The sequence below is a fragment of the Ahaetulla prasina genome, chromosome 8, assembly GCF_028640845.1.
Source record: "Ahaetulla prasina isolate Xishuangbanna chromosome 8, ASM2864084v1, whole genome shotgun sequence".
NCBI lineage: Eukaryota > Metazoa > Chordata > Lepidosauria > Squamata > Colubridae > Ahaetulla > Ahaetulla prasina.
Genome location: NC_080546.1, coordinates 27,812,286 through 27,829,666, shown reverse-complemented (window position 1 = coordinate 27,829,666; position 17,381 = coordinate 27,812,286). Strand labels below are relative to the sequence as shown.

The 17,381-nt window shown below is 36.6% G+C and overlaps 1 protein-coding gene across 1 annotated transcript in view; it reads left to right on the top strand.

Annotated features, from left to right (window-relative positions):
* The first annotated feature begins 2,524 nt into the window (after window positions 1-2,524).
* Window positions 2,525-17,381, top strand: part of DKK2 (dickkopf WNT signaling pathway inhibitor 2) — a 61,438-nt gene continuing 46,581 nt past the window's right edge. The window contains exon 1 of the mRNA XM_058193348.1: window positions 2,525-3,730. Within this exon, the coding sequence (XP_058049331.1) occupies window positions 3,482-3,730 (249 nt within the window). The 5' untranslated portion in view covers window positions 2,525-3,481. The remainder of the gene's footprint in view (window positions 3,731-17,381) is intronic.

Here is a 17,381-nt window from a genome sequence, read left to right as displayed (position 1 = left end):
ATCTCAATTTAAAGTTATGTTCCAGCCCAGCTTTCAAGTTAAGTTATCATATTGCTAGATTCCTAGAGCTGAATCCAACTCTTTTGAGTGGAGGAATCAAAATTGAAGGATGAAATATGAGGAATATATGAGGAACTAGGTATATGTAGTCTAATGAAGAAAAGGATCAGGGATGATTAGATCACTCTCTTTGAGGGTAGGTAGTCACAAGCAAAAGGGGGTTGACTTATTCTCCAAAGTACCTAAGGGCAGGACACGAATGGGTCACTAAAGAGAGATCCAGTCAGGAACTAAGGAGAACAATAACAACAATAAATCAATGGAATAACTTATCTCCCAGAGTTACGGGTGCACTACCACAGGAGATCTTACAGAAATGATTGGACACCTATTTGTCTGGGATGCAATAAGGTCTCCTGTCTTGGCAGGAGCTTGGGCCAGAAGACCCCCAAAATCCCTTTCAGCCCTAGGATTCTGTGAAACATTCTAAACATAACATTATTTCATGTATATACAGTCCAAGTGCATCTGGTTATACACAATTCTGGATAAATATTCTAGCCTCCTAGATGAAATTATGCCTTAAAAGCTTGTAGTATGTTTGGCTACCATCATACCCATGACTTTGCTAGATAGAGATGGTAAGAGTTGTCGGTCTAAGTGTGAATGAAATAGGTTTTAAAGGAAAAAACATCCGTCCAGAGGCAGTACTTGTTATGCTCATTTTGATCAGCTCAGTATAAGATGGTAAGAACCTGTGTTTATTAATTGTTTACTTCATCTTCATCAGCTATACCACATACATCATGTATAAAGCTTTCCTCCATTTTCTCTTCAATTCCATAAATATAAAATTGTTGTAAAGACATGACTTATGACATCTTAAAATCCAGCTTAGTTATCACTGAATGTGCAATAACAAATAAAAGTGTCAAATGTAAATTAAGTGGTTTTGGTTGTTTGTTTTTTGCTGAAAAGGACAAACTTTGCTCTTCTTTTTAAAAAGAAAACAACCCCTTCAAAACACAGAAAAAAGAAAAAAAATGGAGAACACAGTGAAGGAAAAATTTTTTATAATGGGCTTTTGTTATTTGCTCAATGGAGCTAATTTAGCATCCTAACCAGGTTTATGTAATTCAAAGTAAAGGAAAATTTTTAAGTACATGCATACTGTCAGAAGGAACATCCAAAGGACACCAAGATAGATTCTTCTAAGTGAATTTGAAAAGAAGTAGTATTACTCCTTTAGAATATAATAACGTAACTTGAAAGCTAGGTATAGAAGTAGTATTAAGCTCCTGCTTCTTCTTGAGAACTAATAAAAATCATTTAGAGGAGAATTGTGATTCTCTAACAGGAGAGTTTAAAGGAAAGCATGGCCTTTGTTCAAGTATTTGCAGTTACATTTGACAGAATCCTTGGAATGGACAAGTTTAGGTATACAGAATTTCTTACTTCATTTTCTGTTATTCTGTTATATGAATATTCAGGTTCCACATACCAAAACCAAGCAAACCGCAGCAAACCAAACCAAATCAAATATCACTACAAATTAAATTTGTACTGAACTGCAAACTGAACTCAAGGAAGTGACAATTTTTTCTTTTAAAAAACAAAACAAAACTGTGCTCAAAGATTCTTCTAGCAATACATTCCAGCTCTTTCTTCTTCTCCTAGTTCTATTCTTGTTCAGTTTGAGAGTTTACAGTTGATCTACAGCAAATCACCTTGTAGTCAGCCAAGTTCTTTTTCTGTCTTCTCCAGCTTCACAATATATTCCAATACAGAACAAGAGGTAGGCGACAACTGAAAAGGGTTCTAGGCAATAGTACACTTGGCTAATAGCATCATAATGAGTACATAACTGAATTGCACTAACTACCTTATATAATTAGCTGTGATGGTAGCCAACATTTGTTCCATTGAAACCTGAACAAATTTGTTTTTATATGTATGAGTGACGGAGAGAGAAACTGCTTCCTCCTATTTCTCTTCCTCCTCTTCCTGATCTATACAGTAGTGGCCAAAATTGTGGAAACCTTTTTGGAAAAGTGTATTTTTGAGGTTTGATGACTGATAACACCACTTTTGTTTGGTGTTTCAAGATAATCATATTCCACTGCTGGAATGGCCTGGGAATAGCCCAGACCTTTAACCCAATTGAAAATCTATGGAGCTGACTAAAGAAACTTGTTAGTCACAAGCGACCCAGCAATAAAACTCAGTTAATAGAAGCAATCATTCTAATAGCAAATCCTTCATAAAAGTTATTGCATTACATTCTTGATTAAATTATCTTTCCATTGATATATAATTTTATGGAGCTGTTCCCCAAAAAAGTGGTGTTATTAGCTAGTTTTAGAAAATACACTTTTCCCAAAAGGTTTCCACAATTTTGGCCGCTACTGTATGTACAAAACTTTCCAAGTTTTTTGTTGGGCAGAGCCCTGGACCAGGTTGAGACAATTTGCTGGGGTAACCAAGTCTAACCATCCTGAATTCATTAGACCAAGGGTGGGATCCAAACACTTAGACCCTCACAATTATTCATCCTCAGTCGCATCCATCCTTCAGGGTTTTTACCAGAAGAACTTAAACTTAAGTTCTTAAAAGCTTAAGGGAAGGCACTCCCTGCGCAAAGGCGCAATCTTCCAAGAAACCTTCAAGAGATCGGAGAGTCAGGAGGAGGGAACGAAGGTGCCGGGTGGGACGGAGGATGGTGAGGAGTGGGCTCAAGGAATGAGTCAGCTCCGCTCCCTGTCACTCTGCGGCTCCGGGGGGCGGAGGAAAAGAGAACTCCGCCGGTGAAGCTATAAAAGCGAAGGGGGCAGAAGGCGAGCAGAGGAGGCGGCTGCTGGGGACGGGCGAACTAACGAACGAACGAAAGGGGGGAGGACGGGAGGGCGGACTCCACGCCTAACAAGCCGAGCGCCCGATCTTCCGTCCCAAGCCTCTCATCTGCCTGCTGTCGGGATGCCCCGGACCAGCCAACGGAAGGTGGAAGGCTGCCTGGATTCCTAGATAGCGAGCCACCGAGCGAGCTGTCAGCCGTTGCTCTCCCGGCCAGTCCCCGCTTCGGAGCAGATCTGGGTTGAGTTTCTCCCACGGCAAAAGGCGACGCGGTGGACGCGGGAGCGGATCCAGGACTTTTTTTGTTTCCTGCCCTTAGACGTCCCAGCCGAGCTTCGCGGGTGGGAGGCTCCCTGCTCTGGGTTCAGCCACCGCCTCCCGCCCGGGACCAGGTCTCCGTCTCCTTCCTTTCCTCCGCGACTGGCTCTTCTGCTGAGAAGGAGGTGGGGGCGCGCCACCATGCCGCCCCGGAGACCTTGACTGGGAGCTCTCGCCTTTGGTCGCGCGGCTCCGACGACCCTCGCCGACGCCGGGGGGTCGTTGCTGTTGTTTTGCAGCCACTGCGCCGCCCAGCCCAGCTCCGGGAAGGAAGGAAGGAAGGAAGACGTCTAGGAAGAGGGTAGAGACGATCATGCAGAGCTGGACTAAGTTCTCCTCCCGCCCTCTCCTCTTCCTAGCCGCGCTCTTGGTGGTGGAAGGTTCCCAGCTCGACGGCACCAAGGCGAACGCCATCAAGGCCACCCTCATGGGCGAGACGCCGACCCAGGCGGCCAACAGGTCGGCCACCTTCCACCAAGGACTCCCTCTGGGGAGCGGCAAGAAAGGCAAACTCTTTGGCCAGGGTGGGAAAGGCCTCAAGCATTATCACCGGCAAGGCGAGGTAAGGTGCATTAGCGTCGCCCTTGGGCATTTTTCGCTCCTCTTTGCTTCTTTCCAGACCTGGTCCCCTTCGAGGACCGGCTCGCAGGGCGCAGATCCAAGGCTCCACGCTTTGGGGACGGGCAGTTAATCGCATCTGGACGGTTAATCGTGGAGAGGTGGCAAACAAGAAGAAGGGAAGATTAGACCGGGAAGATAGGGGTACCTCATCCAAGGGTCCTCTCAAAGTAATGGTGTCCTTCCGTCCTCCCTCCCTCCCTCTTCTTCTTGCAGCTGAACTATCAATAACCTCGGATATGTATAAATTCCTCAAAAAGGCAATCCTAACTGGTTTGGTGATTTAAGATTTGTATCTCAGTACCATTTGGAGATAGGCTAAAGCGGGTTTAGTTCTGAAAGACTTCTTGGACAGTAATGGAAGACTGAAGACTCAAGTTTTTAGTACTCTGTGGGCATATTGTTTCAGCAGTAATTGACAATGAGGATTGTAGTATGACCACCAAAGGGGTGTTTTGGTGTTTTCCTGTTTGTTTGTAAACAAACAAAGATTCACAAGAAAGTGCAAAAATGGCAATATTTCAAATGAAACCACAATATGAAACAGCAGGTTAGCTCTGGGAACATCAAAATCAGGATTTTTCAATATAGTTCTTAAACTGTGGGGATGACGGGTGGTGTTAGAATAACTGATGCTATTCCCATTATGGATGAGTGTGGAAGTAGTAAATTTAAAATCAGAGACCAGTAAGCCTTGTTCCCCAAGGAGTAGGACATTCCTCCCATCCCATGAGGAATTATTAAATGGAGTGAGATGGAACTTTTTCAATCTCTTCCAGTAATACTAGTTCCTAACCAGATTTAGCAATAGAACAGATGTAACTCCGGAGACCTGTGGCCAGATCTCCCCACAAAAACTTAGAGGCAGCTGTAAAAATGAGAAAGAGGAGAAAAGCGCTTACTATTGTTTTTCTTCTGTTGCTAGCCTGATTATAGAAATAAAAACATGCACAATGTCATTTTCATAGGGGAGCCATATTAATCTCTTCCAACAAAGAGACTTGTGGCATTTTAAAGGCAAGATCTTTAAAATAGCATAAAATATCAACTGTGATCCACTGACTTTATGGAATAAGGACGTCATTAATCCTCATGATGTCGCAATAATCTCTGCTGTTTCTTTAATGCAGAAGATATCCTGAAGATGATAACTGTGCTAATACGTCTTGTAGCCTGAAACATCTGGAGAGCCATAGAAGTTCTTATGGCCCAACACTGTGCTAAATAGCTTTAATAGATGTTAAGGTTAAGCAGGTTAAATTACATCTCCTTCAATTTGGTGCAGTCTGAGTTCAAAATCCCTCATTCTCCTCCATCTACTTTTTTTTTAAAAAAAAAATTGAGAAATCTTGCACTATTTTACATTGTTCTTTTCTTTACTTATAGTTTACTGCCTCTGAGATAAGAAAGCAGAAAATAGAAAACGGTAACTTGATAACTTATTAAGTATGGTAGTCAGAAAACTGATAGGGGCAAAGAATGCTTTAAGAATAATTCCAAATCTTATATAGGTGAATAACTGTAAAAGGTTGCTTCAAGGTCACAAAATAGGCACATAAGTCACAAATTGTCATAGAATCTTTCCCTTTCTGCCTTCTTTCCCCCCCATTCTTTTCTTCTTCTTTTGGGCTTCTCAGAAGTTGGTTAGAACCACTGCATCCTTAATTATCTTGATCTGAAGGATACTGATTACATAGGCTGTAAAAAGTTCTCTTATACCTCTTTTTCTTTATTTTGAAAGAGAGTGGAAATCCTGCATGATTGACAGTATTGAGTCACAAGTTTTCTGAACAACCAGAAACACAGTGACAACCAAAGAGCCTAGAATCAGTCAGTGCTCCAAAAGTATCAATTCTGTTCTTAACAGACATCTTTCATAAGATGATATGGGATATGTGACTGATAAGATCTTCATTTAATTTTTTTTTAAAAAGTCTAAATAATAGATTCTTAGGTGTATTTTAAAGTCTGTTGTGAAGCAAACATTTCCCAGTGTATTTCTCTGGAAGAGGTATTGCATCCATCAGCTGCTTCATTTTTGGACCATTTCCCAGTCAGTTGATCTCAAATCCATTCACTAAATGAAAAGACATTCCTTGACTTCCTGCAAAGATAGGGTAACTGATGTCTGTTTTAATAGGAAGCTATCCAATGTATATACATTCAAAAGGTGGTTCCCATTAGCAAGGTAAACAGCATAGAGTCCTCAAGCAAGGAAATGCAGAATTTTTCATTTTGAATATTCAGTTTGAATATAGGTAGCGTTAACCTGAAGATTTATAGTGGTGATGAAGTATCAAGAGTCAGGTTTTTTTTCTCATTGTGTGACTAAAGGATTGTTAGAAATTAGAGTAGAATAATTTACAATTAAAAACAGTCAGTGGAATGACTGTCGTCTGCGTTTTGCTGTCATTTATTCGTTCTGTAATCTTTAATTTTGGGACGTGATGGCTCAGTGGCTAAGATGCTGACCTTGTCGATCAAAAGGTCAGCAGTTCAGCGGTTTGAATCCCTAGTGCTGCGTAACGGGGTGAGCTCCCGTTACTTGTCCCAGCTTCTGCCAACCTAGCAGTTTGAAAGCATGTAAAAATGCTTTGTGGGAAGGTAACAGTGTTCCGTGCGCCTTTGGCGTTGAGTCATGCCAACCACCTGACCACGGAGACATCTTCAGACAGCGCTGGCCCTTTGGCTTTGAAATGGAGATGAGCACTGCCCCCTAGAGTCGGGAACAACTAGCACATATGTGCAAGGGGAACCTTTACCTTTTACCTAATCTTTAATTGATAGACTGTAAAAAAGAAAATATTTTAGTGGTTTCCTCACAACTTGTATTATTATGAAAAAACTATAACCCATTTATATTGTACAGGCATGGTTTTTATGAAAACCTAGATTTAATTTCTCTGCAATGAAAAAGGAACTTACCTGTTTGCTAGGTAAATGATGGTGGCTTTCCCAAAGGTACTTTTTCAAAAGGCAACTGGAATTCCTTTGTTTTGCTTGAAGATGTTTCGCTTCTCACCCAAGAAGCTACTTCAGCTCAACAGAAGTTGAACTGAGCTGAACCCAAGAAGTTTCTCGGGTGACAAGTAAAACACGTTCAAACAAAACAAAGAAAGTCCAGTTGCCTTTTGAAAAAGCACCTTTGGGACAACCATGACTTGGGATGACTGAGAATATCCATAGACAATGATTTATTTATTTATTTATTTATTTATTTAAATTTTTATACCGCCCTTCTCCCGAAGGACTCAGGGCGGTGTACAGCCAAGGTTAAAACAGTTAAATATACAAAATTAAAATATCAATTAAAATACATATTCAATAATAGCCAAATTAAAACCGTCAAATTGACCCAGCCTAAAATACCCCTTATAAAATTACTAAAAATTAAAAATTTGAAAAATTTAAAAATCAAGCCAGTCCCGCTGATGATGGCTTTATTTTGTTTTTCTCTTTTTCCCATCACAAATCCATGTCTTATACCATGCTGCCCTACGAGATTGAAGCAAACATTGCTATAGTCAGTAAAATAAGTTCTCTTAGTCAGCTCATCTTAGACCATGATCCATCTAGACTAATAGCATCTAGTAACATCCGGTGCACAACCATGTTCTAAGTGGAAATGTTATTCATTAGTAATGCTTTCTCTTCTGTTCTGTTTTCTAAGTGTGGCTTCTATCAAGCAACACTTAGAAGTTCTTAGAAAGTTAATTGGGACCCTGCATCTCCCTGCAATCTTCTCTAATATGTCGGTCTTTGCTTCCTAATAAGCAGTGGACTTTTTCTAACTTCTGATGTCTATGTGGTAAAGGTTATAAACCTTCTGGGCACGTTGAACATCATCTTTTGTACAGTATGTTCTGTACACAATGTACTCAACGCTAATTATCTTGTCATGATTAGAAAACTGTCCCCTGTTTCTACTCAGAGACAGTGGACTTTCTCTGTGCACTAAGAGAAAAGGAATAATTGCTCTGTACTTTCTCCTGCCCAGAAAAAGGCAAATGATCTCTTCTTCCATGAAGCATATTTTCCTGTACAGGGGAATGCTTCATCCTACTTCCTTCTGAAGGGAATAGAATGGTCCATGTGGGATGTGATATGGAATCATTGCTCATTAATTCCTCTTATTTGGAGAGATTTCTGGTTGAGAGACTGTAGTATGGAGAGGAAAGAACTCTGCCAAAATGCTATGGGCCAGTTGGGGAGCACTCACAAGATGCATCTCAACCAAAACTTTCCAAATTCTGTTTTAGAGTTTGCAGTTCGGAGAGAAAGCAACATAGCAAATGACTTCTTTTTATGCCTCCCACTGTCTATATTGCTATGCATGGGCTTGCGTTTTTGTGTGTGCACACACCAAGTGTCAAAAGTTCCATGAAAAATATCCAGTATTATGTTTTGCACAACTTGACCAAGTTCTGTAACAGTACTTGAAAACTTTGCGCTCCAGAGAGATGACAAGAGTTCTGCATCTGAATAATAATTAGTTTTTTAAAACACGGAATTTTATGTCAGCGTGAAGATAAACAAATAGGCATTAAAAAGATGGGTAAATGAAAAACGTGACCTACCATTATTAAGAGATATTTCAAGTATTTCTGTGGCTGGATTTAACTCTTAGGAATTATATTTCTTTAGATAAAGGTAAGACAGAACAAAATAATCTAGTCCATCAGGAGGGCTGTAGACAAATGTGAGAGAATTTGATTGTTTAAATTATGTAGTTCCGTTATTGTTCATAAATAGTTATTGTTATCAGCAGTTTATGAACAGTTATTTATGAACAGTTATTGTTCATAAAAATATCTCATCTAGAGGTAAATGGAATGCAACTAAACAGATAAATGATCGTAATTTTTCCATTTCTTGTTGCGACTGCTGCTTGCTTACCATACCTAGCAATGGAAGGATGTGTAGCAAAAAATAAGAATATAGGGAGTAGCACTCCTCTCCAAGTAGTAAAGTCAACTTAAAAATGCCTAGAGAAATTTGAGCGAAATTTTCAACCATCCTGTGAATAAAATAGAAAAACAGAAGCCTCCTTCTCAATAGAAGAGAACTTTTGAAGAATTGCAGAGCAGATTTTTATCACCAGCTAAAGTAAAAGCATATGGGAAAACGAAAGAAATGGCAATGGAAATCAGAACTCATTTCTTTTGTGCTGTTAATGACTTCTGCATATTGTGATTGAAAGATAGAGAGATGAATCTGTGGCAGAAAAAAAATTGGACTGGATCCCTTTCTAGACTCAGTACAGAAAGGAAAACATTAGCTTTTGGTTCTTCCAGCAATGGCTCTTATAGTTAAGACTGCAGGACCAGCAATATCAGTGATGGATGTTACAGAATCTTTTTATTTATTTATTTATTTGTTTTAAAAAAAGAGCTACTGAAATGAAATTTCTAGTGTCAGAGCATGAAATCTGTATTTAAAAATAACGGTTACATGGATTCCAGTTAATTAGTACATAACCATTTTGTTTAAAAGAAACCATTATTAGATTAGTAGTTCTTAAGTTGTTTAGACTATTGGAATTTGTTTTGAGGGATACAAGAAATTGTTTGAAAAATATCAAAGCTTTCTTGTCTCTCGCTTCCATTCTATCCATTTTTTATCCTTGATCTTTATGGCAATGATATGAATGTTTGTGGGTGGAGGTTATTTATAGTGACTAAGGCAATGCTTCCCAAACCTAGGCAAAATTACCCAATCTAATTACCCAAAATTAAATAAAAGTGGTCTTTTTAATTTTTGGATAACAACACATTTCCCAATCTTCACAGGGACATTCTGATAAGGGGTTTTGCATAATGAAGGAAAGTTTGGGACCATGGCCTTTAGCATTGGAAGCCAGAGAATGAGGCTTAGAATAGGTTGTATGAATTTGGGGTAATTATGCTTTCTTCAACCCAACCCACCACACCTGATTTTAGTTTTATAGTTGAAATATATAAATAAATGCATGTGTATTCAATGTAATGTTTTTTACTGTCAAAGACCGAAATAAAATATTTTATCTGTATAGGATGCATCTCTCTTTTTAAAATGAGAGAACTGAAGTTGAAAAAAAGTGTGGGCCATTAAATGTTGTTTAGACACAAAAGTATAGTTTTAATTGGCATTACCAAGTTCCAGACTTGATTTCCTTATATGTTAATAAAAATTATGCGGTTAGCATGATTCTGGTCTACATATTAATAATGAATACGTACACAGAAGAAAAGTCAGCATTTACTGGGATGAATTGATTTGTCTAGAAAACATTTCATACTTGGTTTAAAAATGCTATTATAAAACCACAAGGAGTGGCCTGTATTTACAGAGCATTCTGTTATCTCCTATACTTTGTATTCATATTTTGGATATGTGGGTTCATTTTGCATCCCAGGTAGTGAGATTTTCTACTGAACATATTTCTGCAGCTAATCTTGACATTTTAGTAACTGTATTATTTCAAAGTTTTAAGTATACAGTTAAGTATTTTTTTAAAAAAATACAGAGCTAAAAAGTAATAAAAAGTAGTATTATTTACCCGTGTGGAATTTTTTAAAAATTAAAGACTTCATTAGCTTAGAATATGCGCAGATTTCTTTTGCATCTCCATTTTGAAGCTAGCATTCTATTCATCTTCTTCATGAATAGGTCTTTCTTTTTTCATATTGGAAAGAATATGCAATGAACTTGCTTACTTTTTCACAATTTGACCCCCATTTCTTTTAGCAACTGTTACACTTGGCTCTTCCCTAACTTTATGCATTCTTTTTTAATAGTAATTTTTTCAAAAATTACAAGTATAGCAATTAAAAAAATGCTTATACAAACTGGAAAAAGCGTATAGAAAAGAGAATTAGAAATAATAAAAGACAAAATGTATGAATATAACAAGGAAAAATAAATAAACGACTTCCACCTTCATCGTAAGTATAAACAATTTTACTAAAATTCTCTTAAAATCCAATAAATGATCTATGCTTGTATTTTCTGTGGCCATCTCTTATCTATAAACAAATTATTAAAAACCTCATTATTTCATTCAGAACAGGAATAGTTCATTAAATTCATTATTCAAGATAACAACATATCTGTTTTAAACCTAATCAAATAAACCAAGTTTATATTTTTTCCTTTTACTTTTAACAGTCTTGGTCTTTATTCCTTTCAAATAATATCTTAAAACTTGATTACATTGTTCTCACAAAATTCTTCAAAGATTGAACAATCCATTTTTTAAAATCCATATAGGAAGTTCATCTAGGTAGCTCTCCTGCATTCTTTATTGTATATATTTTTATTGATTAATATATTAGCCAATTTCTTTTGTATGTCCAGAATAGCATTTTTCCCCATATCATTTTTGTGGCTTGTCAATTTTAATTCCACTTTCAGAACAGTCTCAGTCTTGCCCAGTAAAACTTGTTCCATTTCCATAGTATAACAGTTTATCAATATGATATGAAGTTACAATTAACTTCTGGGTCCATTGTTCAAGAATATCCTTCAATATGTGAAATGTTAAAATACTTTGCTCCATTCTGTATTAGTTAGTCAAATATAAGTGTTCTTTTCCTGTAATTGTAATCTTTAGTGTTTTCTAGTTCCTTCCTTCAGATTCCATCCTATATTTTTTAAGAATTCAAAATAAAATATTTTCCAATGGGACGGATTCTTATAATTAATTTCAAAATCATATTTCAAATTTATCTGGATCCTTACCTCAGTAGTAACTTTTTAAAATCAAAGTTATTATCAGCTTTTTGCTGCTTATCCTTCTCTCACCAAATTGTTTAAATGTTCTAACTTGTAATTAAAATTATTTCACGAAGGATTGAAGAAAACCTATTTGGTATGATCAAACTTGTCAATCCAAAGTTTTTAATAGCTGGAAAGCAGTTAACAAGCAATTTCTAAAAGTGATTAGAAAAATGCCTTTCAAAGATGCTAAGCACACTTTGAATAAGAGGGTTATTCCGTCTCCTAAAGCTGTAAACCTGCTGGAGTCTGCTAACTTGTAATCTCCTCACAAATAGCAACTGCTTGGAGTATTTATGGGTAATCTCAAGTCCTCTCCTTGTCCAGAGTGGTTTCAAAGAGCCAGTCTCACCAGCTCTTCATTTTGCTAAGGTTGCTAGCTCTGCTTTTTGTGGAACCCTATTCAATTTGACATTTCTTCCTCAGAAACCAGCTTTATGCATTCTTTACATGCATGTGACATTAGATATTTTGAGATACATCTAAGTGCAAAGAGGCACGCAAAGAACTATATAAGAACATATAGAACATTAGTATTCCTAATGTTACCCATAACATGAAACAAAAATCATTAGACCTGGGAAAGGTAAAAAGAGAACATGTATCAAAATTAGTGAATTTCCTCTGACCATGTCTGAACCATGTTTAGAAAATTTGTGTTTAAATAGGATAATAATAAAAGACCTTTATACTCAGAGTAAGAGAGAATATCAAGTATTTTAGCTCAGCCTGTTGTTCAATTCATTTAAGCCAATTTCTTTCACTCCCTTAAAATATTTGGAAGTGAAAATATACATTAAAAACTTCAATGGTACAGAATAAATTCTGATCATCAAAACAAGAACCTATTTTTCTTTTACCACATTTATTTAGAGGACTCTCACTGGTGTAAACAGTGAGATTATCTATTCCCCAAATAACTTAGTTTTCCAGGTCTGACTAATTACACAGTGGCCACTAACCTTTTGGGCATCAGGGACCAGGTCCGTGGAAAGAATGTGTTGTTTGCATCCCATGGATGGGGCTTCACTTATTTGCCCAATTTCTGGCATGCTGCAGACTCATGCCAGTCCATGGACCGGAGGTTGGGGACCCTTGCTATAGATTATTTGTCTATGTGAGCTTGAATTCACTCTCTCTGTTCTCTACTGCACTTTGCAATGACATAGGAAACATACAAAATCCTCGGGTTTAGGTAAACGTTTATCTTATTTAGTCATGTCTAACTCTAGGGTGCAGTGCTAATTTCTACTTCTTAGCCGAGGGAGTCAGCATTGTCTGAAGACATTTCTTTGTTCATGTGGCCAGCATAACTATATGACTACACAGAACACTGTTACCTTCCCATCAAAGTGGTACCTATTTATCTACTCACATTTGCATGCTTTCGAATTGCTGGGTAGGCAAGAGCTGAAACAGGAATGAGAATCATTCTATCATATGGTGCTTGGATCTCGAACCTGGCCTGTCAGCTTTCCAGCTGACAAGCTTGGTATCTTTAACCCACTGAACCATCATGCCCGCCTAGTTTAGTGTTACATAAATGCAAAGTGACTCACTTAATGGAGAGTCTTCCATACATTCTTCTAAACAATGTATTTAAATATGCAATTGGTGTTCTCTAGGAGTGGATTTGAACTCAATCAATGATATTTGGTATTTGTTTTATTGGAATAATAACAACAACAAGAATTTAGCTAAAAATAGATATCAGTACATATCAGTATATCATACACCAAGCTTCACAGCCTAAAAGTTCTCTAGTCTCTTTTCTGAATATTAGAATAGCCTATAACAATGATGACAAACCATTTGCCTTTTGGATATTCCTGGATTACAGCTCCTAGCAGTGACAACAATTGTGAGAATGGTATATCAGTTGTAATGTGTTTTAGAATAGAATTTTTTATTGGCCAAGTGTGATGGATACACAAGGAATTTGACTTGGTGCATATGCTCTCAGTGTACATAAAAGAAAATATACGTTCATCAAGAATCATAAGATACAACACTTAATGATAGTCATAGGGTACAAATAAGCAATCAGGAAACAATCAATATCAATATAAATCATAAGGATACAAGCAACAAAGTTACAGTCATACAGTCATAAGTGGAAGGAGATGGGTGATGGGAACGATGAGAAGATTAAGAGGTCTGTAAGGGGCGTGCATAAGAGCACCAGCGTGCCTACCGTCCCTGTCCTAATGTTCCCTTTAATTGTATTCATTTCACGTATTCAATTCATGCTTATACTTATATACATTATTTAATATGTACTCAACAAAATAAATAATAAATAAATTACTAGTAATGCACACTTAGTAAATAGTTTGACAGTTTGACAATAGTTTGATAGTTTGAGGGAATTATTTGTTTAGCAGAGTGATGGCGTTTGGGAAAAAACTGTTCTTGTGTCTAGTTGTTCTGGTGTGCTGTGCTCTATAGCGTTGTTTTGAGGGTAGGAGTTGAAACAGTTTATGTCCAGGATGTGAGGGTTAGGGTTAGGGTTTGTGTAGGGGAAACATCTTATATGTTTCTTTTTCTCATCTTTCTAGAGACCTTTCTGAAGAAATGAATAGGTATGAAAGATGTGTTAATATTGGGCTTTAGTTACCTTTGGCTACACGTCTCTCTTCCAGTTCTTTCTCCATCCTGCCAAGGAGTAGATGCTACTCTATATTGTAGCAGCCGCAGCAGCCGCAATAACAGCTTGAGGCCGACAGCGAGGGATTTGGATAACAACCAGAACAGGCATGTAAAAGACCAGGCAGAAGTTTCCACAGCTGCAGACTTAATCTTTGTGCTAACAGTTCTCTGGATGCAAACTGGCAATCAAGTAAGGAAAAGTATACCTTAAGCATTCTCGGCCAGGAAATAAGAATTTAGCTTATCACACCTTAGGGTTGCTAGTGGCAGATGTCTAAAGAATGATCCATCCTTCTAGCAAAATCTCTATTTTTCACCAATCTGCTTTTCAATATAATTTCTGAAATATATAAGTGATTTGTTGCTAGTCACTTCTACCAGGATAATATTGCCTGTGTTCAGAAACTAGGCACAGCTGGTTAGTATTTTGGATGAGATATTACCAGGCTATAGGTGAAAGTGAAGTTGTGATTCATTCCATTTCTATGAGTCTGCCAAGAAAACTGAGTTTGACTCAGAAGAGACTTTTCTTTTTTTATTAATATTTTACTATACATTTTTTTAAATAATACATCACGTTTCTAGTTTTGCAACGACAGTGTACTGGCTGTATCCAGTCCTTTTCAAGTATACATAGTATTATAAGGTAAAGGTAAAGGTTCCCCTCGCACATACATGCTAGTCGTTCCCGACTCTAGGGGGAGGTGCTCATCTCCGTTTCAAAGCCGAAGAGCCAGCGCTGTCCAAAGACGTTTCCGTGGTCATGTGGCCGGCATGATTCAATGCCAAAGGTGCATGGAATGCTGTTCCTTCCCACCAAAGGTGGTACCTATTTTTCTACTTGCATTTTTTAGGTGCTTTCAAACTGCTAGGTTGGCAAAAGCTGGGACAAGTAACGGGTGCTCACCCTGTTACACGGCACTATGGATTCAAACCACTGAATTGCTGACCTTTTGATCGATAAGCTCAGCGTCTTACCCACTAAGCCACCGCGTCCCTACATAGTATTATACACCCTGGTTATAACCAGTATTCTCTTAATCATACGTTATAGTCTCTTTTAAATGCATAATGTTGTACATCATAGTTACAACCATTATTCTCATAATTATACCATAACCTTCTATATATTTATCTATCTATAAATTTTAATTTATAGTCATGTACTGTCCAATATTAATATTTCTTATAGTATATATTCCTAAATTTATATATCTATATAACTGTATTTCTATTTTGTTAATCTTCTTTCGTTATTAAATTACTAATCTCTGGACCTATCTAACCATTTGTACAATAAGTCCCATGTTGAGTAATATTCTGGATCTTCTTTATTTTTAAATTCCATCGTTAACCTGTTCAATTCGGCACATTGTAGTATTTTCTTTATTACCTTTTCATCTATAGATATACTTTCATTTTTCCAATTTTGTGCATATGAGATTTTAGCTGCTGTTATTACATGTAACATTAAGTAAGTGATTCTTTTATTGTATTTTTCCGGTAGTATGCCTAATAAGAATAGTTCGGGTTTTAGATCTATTTGTTGTGCTGTCATCTATTCTAAACACTTTTTTATCTTTGTGCAATATTTTTTGGCCATTGGACAGGTCCACTACATATAATAGTAAGATCCTGGTATTTGTTTACATTTCCAGCACAAAAGAGATTTTTCTTTTAATGATGATCTGGATTGTATAGGTTGATTATCAATACTCATTTGTAGGGCCTCTTAAATTGTGGTTCCATATGACTCTGGAAGACTTTTGCCAAGGAATGGTCAGTTGTCCCCTCCTCCAAGTTGACATAAGTGAATATGTCAAAGGTCATACCCAAAAGGTGGGATCGATCGATTGATCTATCTATCTATCTATCTATCTATCTATCTATCTATCTATCTATCTATCTATCTATCTATCAACACACATACATATCTGTATTTGGCCTTCCCAAAAGGTTTTATAAAATGGAGGGAGAGTTGTATTTATCCCCAAATCTATAGTGAGGAATAATGGCTATTTTTTTGGTTTAAAAAGCTTTTTTAAAAAAATATGTTGTGTTTAAGGAAAAGATTAAACAAGAATATCCACTTTCTGCGGCAATTTTTAATAATTATTTGGAACTATTACCGTGTGCGTTTAAACTACCTGTACTTTTCCTCACAATTCACAGAAATATAAATTAGTATTATAGGATTATTATATTTTTTTTTATTTCTGTACTTCACCCTTTTTTACTCCAACTTTGGTACAATTTATTAATGTTTTTGAGTGAGTTGTGAAATACTTAGTTAATTGATCTAATGTGGCAATGATTTCATTGCCTTCATTCATGAAACTGTCCCATATTATTGCTACTTCCAAAGGGGAATTCAATTCATTTATTGATTATATATGTTTATTCCATGTGATATTTCTTAAGTAATTACATAATGTATGAATGAGATATAGAATGAAATTTCTGTGGATATTCATAGGTAGGAGCCTTTAAAGCTTGGATAGGAAAAGTTTTCTCAGAAGGTTTTTGTATTGAATCCCTGTAAAAACAGTTTCGAAAAGTCAGTACATTGTTCATTAATTTCTGTGCAATTATTCATTTTCACAGATATTCTTGAAAAACTATTCAGTTGTCAATTTAAAAAAAAGGTTGGGTTTCCAAATTTGAATTTTTGACACTTTTGACTGTTTCTAAATGATAGATGACATCATGTGGTATAAATTCTTCTTTCTAAGCATATTTGGGATATTCACATATAGTTTCTTTATTTAGTTGGACGGCTTTGCGTTAAAAATATATGACATTAGATATGTCATACTATTATATAGATTTGAAAAGTCTGATATATTTTGTTGAAAATTGCAGTTTGATGATAATCAATGTTCTGGGTTAATTCAGATTTTAAAACTTTAAAAAAAAAGCTTATATGGAAGATTTGGGTGGATACTGGGATATTTATGCTAGATCAGTTATGAAATGCTAATGATAAATTTCATCATATTCTATATTAAAGGATAAATTATCACTTGTCTTTTCATGCCCATTGGTTATAACTACAATTGCTAACATCTACTTTAAATTAATATCTTAATTTGGACAATTGGCATTTTCAGCTTCAGAAATAAATTAATAAAATTAGTCAGAGACTCCTATTATAATTAAAAAAACTTTTAAAACTAAAAATCATACAATTA